Below are 8,828 nucleotides of genomic sequence, written 5' to 3'. Positions count from 1 at the left end.
AATCCATTAGACTTTGCTAGACTCAAAGTTAGACTGGCTTGGCAGAGGCTATCCCCAGCACCAATTACTATTGCATAATAATCCATTAAATCTTTTCTCCATGTGCCTACCCCTCCAGCAAGCTCCCCAGACCCTACGGCCTAACAATTCCATAATTTGATTTTCTATCAAGTTCTAAGGACCATGACAAAAGCAGGTGTGGGGGGGGGGCAGGGACAATGTACGTTTTGCCTAACTCTGGAAGGAGGCACAGGGTGACCGTGAACCTTCAGCGAGCGTTGGTTGAAAAAAAAAATTAAACATTTACCTACAAAATTGGCCAAGTTTATTTTGTCTGACTGAATACAAGGTACATAAAGAGCTGAATGAAATGACACCAAGATTAACTAGTTGTTGCCTCCTGCCAAGAGCGGAGGTCAGGAGACAGCCCTATGACAGGACTGGGGTATTTAAAAAAAAATGCAGAAGACCATCTTTCTCTTCCACAGGAAAAGGATTATTTTATTAAGTATTTTAAAACACTACTTAACATTGACTCATAGATAAAAATATTTACAATTTCACACCTTCAGGAAGGCTCCAAAATATAAACACTGTACCTCTCCCTAGAGAAAAAAATTATTCTTCTCTTCAAAAACAGGAATACATTCATTTTTCTCACTTTGTAGATCAAGTAATTATACAAATAAACATCTGAAACATTTCCTTTTTAATATATTTATATAATATATATTTATAACAGTTTTACAAATAAAGGCAATGACTTTATACCAAAATAAAAACAGGAAAAGAAAAAGTTAAAACACGATCGGCGATCAAGCATAGTGCATTTTGAAAAGCTGGTGCAGGGCTAGCTGGACAAGTCAGAAAACAAGTACTCTGGACCAAAAATAAAACTTCTTTGAAGGAGACAGAATCCTTTTTAGCAATAAGGACACTCCCTACGCCGTTGGGCGAGGGGCATTAGCCTGCAGAAAGGATCTTGCTGTGCCAAGAGCTGGTTAGGCCTTTAAGCTAAGCTTGGTTAAAAGGAGTTTTAGGATAGAACTGAAAACCGAGTCTAGCTCTGCTTGTTGAAGGTAGCGACCTGTTACTTGCCTTTAAGCATTTGGGGGGTGACCGGAACCTAGGCACCTGCATCTCTCAGACCCTGCTTTGGTTCCCGGGACAGCAAGATTGTTTTCTAGGTGAGACTTGGGAACAGGTGCCAGAGGCCCCAGGGACTCCTCCCTCATTCCCTGGCAGCTCAGCTTTACCAGGGGGGGCCCTTTTCAGTTCTTTATTAAGCTAATCACTACGAAAGCCTGAGTAGGGAACTACATTCTCTTTATTCATCGGAGGCAGGGGGTGGGGAGCAGACCTGTAGAAATCTCCCCAAACCACTACCGTGCTATGCCAGTGTCTGCTACCTCACCGCTTAGCAGAAAGCTCAGTGTGGCTGCCCTCTCCCCGTTTGGTGAGTCACGGCAACAATAAAAGGGAGAAGGGTGGGGTCATAAGAGCTGGCTGGGAACAGTGCTCTGGAAAGCCCTCTTTTGAAAGTACCTTTTTCTCAAAGCCACAGACCCGGCTCCCAAAAATGAAGATTGACTCACAGACCAAGACTTTGAAGCTTTTGAAAATCCAGCTGAACTGTCTGTATCTGAGGGGGCTACTCTCTGGGTGGGGGAAAGCCCAGAGATCTGCTACAAGCCCCCCTAAATCTCCTGATGTCAGGCAATCCTTCATATCTTCCCTAGGCCAAAAGGAGCTTTCATGTCCTATACCAACACACGATGCATGCGGACATGCGCACACGCACCCCAAATCTTCTCTCCATGCCTCAGATTATCTCGGCATACACGCTAGAACAATCCTGCCGCAGTCACACTTTTTTTTTTGGAGGGGTGGGGGAATTAGGGAGGAAGGAAAGCAGAGCAGCAGGGTCCCCTAGTCTTTGGTTTCTAAATTTAAAGGGGGGATCTGCTTCAAAGCTTGGAGCAGGGCAGAAGAGTCGATGGCCGGATGGGCTGGCAAGGGAGAAGGGAGTCTCTGGGGCATGAGCAAGGGGGCTGAGATCTTGTCTGGGTTCATGAAGCTGGTGAGGGCTGCTGCGGAGGCGTTGAGGCCCGGGTACAACACGGGGACGGAGGTGGGATACCAGCACTTCTCCAGCATGGGCAAGTAGGCAGTTGCTGACGGCGGGATCAGATAGAAGGGCAGACAGAAGGGAGGCTGGTGTGGGTGTGGGCCCAGGAACGGGGAGCTGATCAGGTCACTGCCAGTGAAATGGCCTTCATCATCTGAGAGCTGCATTCTGCTCTTTTTTGTTGGGGGTTCTTCAGATTCTTGCTTAATAACACCGATCCTCTCTCCCATGCTGAACCTACGTCCATGATCGCTTTTGAAGTACTGCTGTTCACCACGCAAGTCACCCTTCTCGGACTCTCCTCCGTAGCCACTGTCTGTGTCCGTGTCACTGCCACTCTGCTCCCCACTCGAGTGAGCGAAAGTCCGCTGGATGACCGGCACACAGTTTTTCCCAGGGCCTTCAGAGCCTTTGGCCAGGGAGCTGGGTTTCTCCTTGAAGTCCATGGCTTTGGGAGCTGGGTCTGACGGTTTCCTGGAGGTACCCCCCTGCAGCAGCTCTGAGACTACCCGGTGAAGGTGGGTGACCAGCTGCGAAGACTTCAGGTCCCGAGTGTTCTCATGCTTGGCCAGGTACTGGAGCACCTCCCGGGCACACGTCTGGAAACCTGAGCAGAACATCTCTTGACCTGCTTCAACATTTCTCCCCGACAGCTCACCTGGATCGACACAGATCCAAAGGAAGACATTTCAGAAGGCGCCGTGGTTCACCTGGATACCTATACCTCGAAGACTGAGAGCTTTCCTTTTTGTTAATAGCACTCGCTGATTTGTGTTCCTAACTCCAAAAGTAATATGATCAGAAAAAAATCTGCATTACACTGAAAAGTATAAATAACAGAACAAAAATAATCCATTATCCTACCACTCAGAGGTAAAATAGGAGTTGTAATGGTTGCATAATATCCAATCATAGAAACGGAACTTAATTAATAGAGATGGACTATTTTCCCTCTTGCTGAATTGATAGCTTTTTCCTGAGTTTTCGTTATACACGACACAGCAGTGACCAGCCTCATATGTTTGTAACTAGAGTCGATTTATAGAACATTAGTCTCACCAGAGCAAGACTGGACAGTGACAAGTCACAGAATGAAATAAAGAATAAAGAACGATGTCACCCAAATAAGCTTATTTTTGATTAAAAAAGTTGCAGTTGTGCTGGAATCTTTAAATTTCAAAGCTATTTCTTAGCCTTTTCCATGTATTCTATCCACAAGCCCCAAGAAATCAGGTATGATCATCTTCCTATTTTCAATGAGGAAACTGGCAGGAGCACCTGCTAGGTTTCTGTGATTCTCATCATACTAGTCTTGGAAAGAAGGGCAAGAAGAACAGAACGAGGGAGTGGGTAGAAGAATTTCTCTCCGGTCTGTACAGTATTATTTGGAAGGGGTGAAACTAGAAGGTTACAAGGTGACTGTGATTCTCTGGAAGTCGGTAGAAACTAATGATGAAACTTCAGTGGTTTCATTAGATTGTGCAACTCACCGAGATACCTAGTGGCTATTCAGGGAACCACATGAAATGCAGGAAAAGCTCCTGCTGTCATCCTGCCAGGATCATACCACACACGGAGTGATAAGGAAGTAGAGAAACAGGAAAACACTGGGGCATACCCATGATTTATTCTCCAATGAAAGAGGACTAAGAAGATAAACTGTAAAACACCCACGATACAAATTATAGGTGCTTTGGCATTTTAAACAGGAGGGGGAAAATGTCCCAGAATCCAGAAACCCTTAAACCAAAATGCCACAGAAATATTTTACCACTTGACTAATACGTATTCATGCCAGGTGGCACGCAGCAGCGTTCAGAATGAAAAGCCTGACCTTTTAGGAAAGATAAAATGACATCTCCCCCAATGAATGTGCATAAGCAATTTGTTGTAGGAATGTTTCTTATACCAGATGTTGAGCCCACAGGCTATTTGTGCTACAACTCTTAGGTGATGATAACCAGACTCGGGCACTCACCAGCTTGTAAACCGCTCTGCAGGGCAATGATTTTCTGCTGCTGCTGGTCAATTAGGTTTGTTAGTGCTTTCACATGCTTCAAGGTAAGTTCCAGAACCACTGCTTTTTCCAGGTGACCCAAAGTCTGGAATAAAAAGAGCCTTAGTCAGCAGTGAGCTCAGAGAAGTCCCACCTCGGGGACGTTTATTAGCAATGGGAAATATCTCTAAAGGAAAAAATAAATGAAAGAGACTTTCCTGACTGACTACATTTAGTTTTAAGTTTAGAGACGGTGTTTTTAAAAAGTGTGTGTTTGTATACATACATGCACACACTTCTGATTAAAGAATAAAAAACAAGTGTCACTTATCTTTGGAGGCATTTGGGAAGAGGCAGCTACATCAGGAGAAAGCTCTGACAGATAAATTTCTCCAGCAGCCGCTGCTGACCTTAACTCAGGGGAATCCGGAGATAACATTTCTCTGCAGTGGTGTGAACCTGAGGAGGGACTTCTACTGTGTCTGGCAGCCAAGAGGCTTCCCCTAGCTTCTTTCCTGACACCCTTTCAGAACTTTCAGCTCATCCAGGCTTTTTACTTCCTCCTCAAATACTATTTTTTTTCCTTCCCCCACCCAAAGGCTGCCAAGCCAGTAAGCTGTTGGCTACTGCCAAGAAAGGACAAGACATAAAAATCACGCACCCAAACAAGTCCTCTTTATTTTTAAAAAGGAGGGAGGGCGGAGAGAAGGGGGTAAATAAAATCTGCGTGTTGCTTGTTTTACCCAAGTCAGCAAAACTAAAGAACCCTGAAAATCACCAGAAAGGAAAGGCTTAAACTCCTGAAAACGAAGGCTAATTGGTGTTGGAGCCAACTTGGAGAAGTCCAAGCGGTTTTCACTTCATTTGCATGAGGCTGCCAGAAAAATCCCAGGGCTGGGGAAGGGTACCCCAAAACAGAGCCAGCCGCGAGCTCCGAGCCGCCCATCTGGTATGCAGTTCCCTGTGGGGCCTGCAGGCGGCGAATGACCCCCCACCCCCCACCCCGCCCTCCGGGCAGAAGAGCTGGCTTGGAGAGGGGCCAGCTTCTCACTTACTGTAAGTTTGAGATGTTCGGGTAGGAGATCTTTCAGCTGGGCGATGCACTCGTTAATCCGGTCACGTCTCTTTTTCTCGATGAGCCGGTGCGGCAGTTTGTAGGTCTCCTGCAAGGCGCACGGGGAGGCGGTGGGCGCCAGAGGAAGCGAGTGAGAAGCCCCTCTCCTCCCCCACCCCGCGGCGCTATGAGAGTTGGGGCCGCGGAATCACACCCAGAACCACTTTCTGCCCCTTCTAGTCCAAGTCATTTCATAGAAGCCCCGAGCCCACACCTTGCATAGACCGGCCAAGCTCAAAGTGAGAAAACTTTTCTTGGAAACAGCGCGCGCCAAGGGCTGGGGTCCCCAGGGGCGAGATGTTCTTACCTTGCTATCCTCGCTCCGCTTTATTCCCCGCCTGGATTTGTACACTTGGTACATGTGGGCAAAATCCATCCTGCAGGGAGAGGGGCAAGGTAGGGTCGTGACTTGGCGAGCGCATAGGCTGCAGGAGCCCTGGCGGGTAAGAGCCCCCCCGATGCGCCCAGAGCTGCTCTGAGTTGAGAGCCGCGCAGAATGCAGGGCTGGAGCTGAGGCGTGAAGGGGCCGGGGAGTGCCAACTTACCCAGGTAGGTCTCCGGGCTCCAGTCCTGGAGCTTTGGGCAGGCAGGCGGGGGGCGGTTGCGCGCTGGGGATCCGCTCCATGGCGCGGCGAGCCGGGGCCACTGTGCACTCCCGTCTGCAGTAGCGGAACGTCGGGGTGAGGACTGTCCTGCAAGGGGCTTCCGGGGTGGGGGGGCGTCTCTCCGCAAGGGTTCCTCTGAGTCTGAGCTCCCTGAAATCCGCTTGGGCTGCCGGGCGCTGCGGCTTTGAGGTACTGCTTCAGTTGGGGGCGTGCATGGTGTCCCCGTGGCCTCTGGCTCCGGCTCTGCGCACAGACTGGCGGTGTGTGCTCCCTGCGCCGTCTGCGCGGTGCGAGCCAAGTGAATGAGAAGTGGGGCGGGCGGGGAGGCGGGAGGGAGCTCGGAGGGGGGGGCCGGCTAGGGCGGAGGGGGGTGGGGGGGCGAGCTGAGGAGTAATGGAGAGGCTGCGGGCTGGGTTAAATGGGAGCGAGTGGGTGGGTTGGAGCTACGTGTTCTACCCTGTGACTCCAGGCACGTCTGGCCGCTGCCAGGGAGGGAAGGAGCGACCTGCCCGCCCTCCCCCGGCTTCATCACATGAGTCTCACGTGTTGGACAACGCTCCCGCGGCTGCGAGGGAGCCCCCACCCCCAGCCCCGGCCCCCAGGTGTCTGCGGCTGCGGCTGCCTTTCCCCGAAGAGGGGGTGGCAGCACGGCCTGGGTCCTGCCCAACCGGGTGGGGGGCGCGGAAGCTGGAAGGGGCCGGGGAGCCGCTGGGGCCGGGGGGGGGGGTTGGTAACGTGGGCGAACCTGCCCCAGGGAAATGAAGTAAGTTCCCGTCTCCTGGGAGGGAACGGGGGAGGACGGATCCGCCCGCGTCTGACTCAAGCCGGGAGAGGAATATCCCCTCGCTCGCTCCAGCCCAACCCTCTTCCTCCTCCCCCGCCCGGCCGGCTCCGAGGAACCGGCGCGCAGCGGAGGGAGTCGCCCGGCCCCCCTGCCCTCCCCAGAGGCTGGTGTTTCTTTCCGTCCCGGCTTCCCCGCCCCCACCCCTCAGTCGGGCGTCCAGGAATTGCCCGCCGTGGGGAGGGGCAGAGGGGCGGGGCGGATGTCACCCCATGGGAAGCGGGCTGGCAGCCAAGCGCAGGGGCAGCCGAGGCCGCCGCCGAGCACGCTGCGCGCACCTGACCGGCGAGCGTGTGCGCCACGGGCCCCTCGCTCCCAGGGCCCTCGGCTCCTGGGTACAGCCTGCGGGCCGGGGCACCCTCTTGCGCACCCCCTGGGTGTCCCAGTACCTAGCTCCACCCCACTTCGGCTAGTCCGGCATAGAAAGATACCGGCCCGGTGCCCTGCGTTCCCTCCCTCCTCTGCCCCCTCCGGAGCAGAGGCTCCCGGGTCGCCTCCCCTCCGGCTGCAACGTTACACAACCGCGGCGGCGACGCCTGCCCTGCAGCAGCACGGGGCGTGACGCTTCACGTGGCCAGAGCTCGGGCCACAGGGCCGCCGCCCGCGAGTCCGTCTCCGCCGCCGGTGGGACCCAGACCCCGGGGAGGCGGTGTGCCCGCCGGGGTGGGCCATCTCCCTGCCTGCCAGGAACTTGGGCGGCGCTGTTGGCGGTCTGCACCCGGAGCGGGAGGGAAGAGAGAGACTAGAAAAAACTATCTGTCCATCACGTTGAAATCTTAGCATTCATTCAGTCGACACGCATTTGTCGAGCCCCCTCCTGCGTGCCGGGCGTTGTGACCATTGCTAGAGATATGGTGGGGAATCAAACATTCTGCCCTTGAAGTTACAGGAACCTCTGGAAAGAGGATAAATTGGGCAATGAAGGGAAGGCCGCCCTGGGAAAATTATATAGGTGCCACTGGCTGACAGAAAAAAAGATGTTTGTTTTGTTTTGTTTCAAAATGTACTTAATACGGACCAAGATGCGTGGGAAGAGAAGGAGGAAGAAGCTAACCCACTGCCCTGAGCTTGGGCAGAAAGGCCTCCCCCAAGCAGCCCCAGATCTCCGCAAAGCGCGGGGCGGGGGGGGGGGGGGGGCGGCGGAGGGGGCACCTACCTCCCCCGGCAAAGTCCGGGCTCTGTGACCTTCTAACTCGGTCTGGAGCAGGGAAAACAGCTGAAACTCCAAGCCCGCGGTGTGAGCCGCGCTGATGCAGTCAGAGGAGGGAGCCAGTGGAAATTCATGACTAAAATAAGGCCTGGCTGGGGATTTCACTGACCTCTGCGCTGCCCTGCCCTGCAAGTTCGGGGAGTTGAGAGATGACTGTAAACCGTTCCCACCGCGCCTCGGGTCAGTCACCCCGCTGCTGAGTGGCCTGGCTGTGGGAAGAATTGAAAAAAAAAAAACAGGGTCGCCGCTGGGACTGGGTGAAGCTTCGCCTCGGGCGCAGTTTGGGGGTGTCAGTCTTAATTGGCAGTGTCCTTGACAACCTAGAGAACTGGGATTCACACTTTGACCAAACTGGGAGTGGATTTCCTTCAGGTCGCTTTGGAGAGCTCCCACTTCCTGTTTATGTTTCACAAGCGTCGAACTCATTAGCAAGTGTGAGAAATGCCTCCTTTTCTAACTGCTAACTGGCGTGACCTCTCTTGGGGGCTCAGGGATCCTTCCCTCCCAGAAAGTACTTTTGCTGGCTTCTGTTATCAGCCATCTCTAGGGAGGGAATGACTGCGCCGCAACTTCCTGCGGGGAGGTGGGCAGCAGAACCACAGGGGAAGGAGGGGACCGGCCTGCCCTGGGTTTGTGCTTTCAATCTAGGGCAACCTGCTTCATTATGCGACTTTAATAAGGGTGAAGGATTGTCATGACTGCACCAAAACCACAGTTCCACCAGAAAAGAAGTACTGGGGGAAGAAGGAACACATGTCCCTGAACTGTCATACACCTCTCTCCCCCCATGCCAGACATGAACCCAAACATTTCAGCTCCCATGGCACAATGTCCTTCTTAGGATGCTTTGATGTTATCAATACTTTTTGTCCTTACCTGTTGTACAATTGGAAATAACAAAATGTATGCATTTCCTACTTTGTGTTCCAAATGT

The 8,828-nt window shown here is 52.6% G+C and overlaps 1 protein-coding gene across 1 annotated transcript; it reads right to left on the bottom strand.

The window, feature by feature from the left end:
- Positions 1-474: 474 nt before the first annotated feature.
- BHLHE40 (basic helix-loop-helix family member e40) lies at positions 475-8,219 on the bottom strand. The gene is made up of 6 exons (XM_026501268.3): positions 7,841-8,219; positions 5,784-6,123; positions 5,546-5,615; positions 5,180-5,287; positions 4,107-4,230; positions 475-2,786 (listed from the first exon to the last, which is right to left on the bottom strand). Exons 2-6 carry the CDS (start codon positions 5,861-5,863, stop codon positions 1,930-1,932), a joined length of 1,239 nt encoding a protein of 412 aa, XP_026357053.1. The 5' UTR covers positions 5,864-6,123; positions 7,841-8,219; the 3' UTR covers positions 475-1,929.
- Between the last annotated feature and the right edge of the window lie 609 nt (positions 8,220-8,828).

The sequence above is a fragment of the Ursus arctos genome, unplaced genomic scaffold (genome assembly GCF_023065955.2).
Source record: "Ursus arctos isolate Adak ecotype North America unplaced genomic scaffold, UrsArc2.0 scaffold_14, whole genome shotgun sequence".
Classification (NCBI taxonomy): domain Eukaryota; kingdom Metazoa; phylum Chordata; class Mammalia; order Carnivora; family Ursidae; genus Ursus; species Ursus arctos.
The sequence above is the reverse complement of the archived record's forward strand: the minus strand, read 5'-3'. Positions and strand labels throughout refer to the sequence as shown.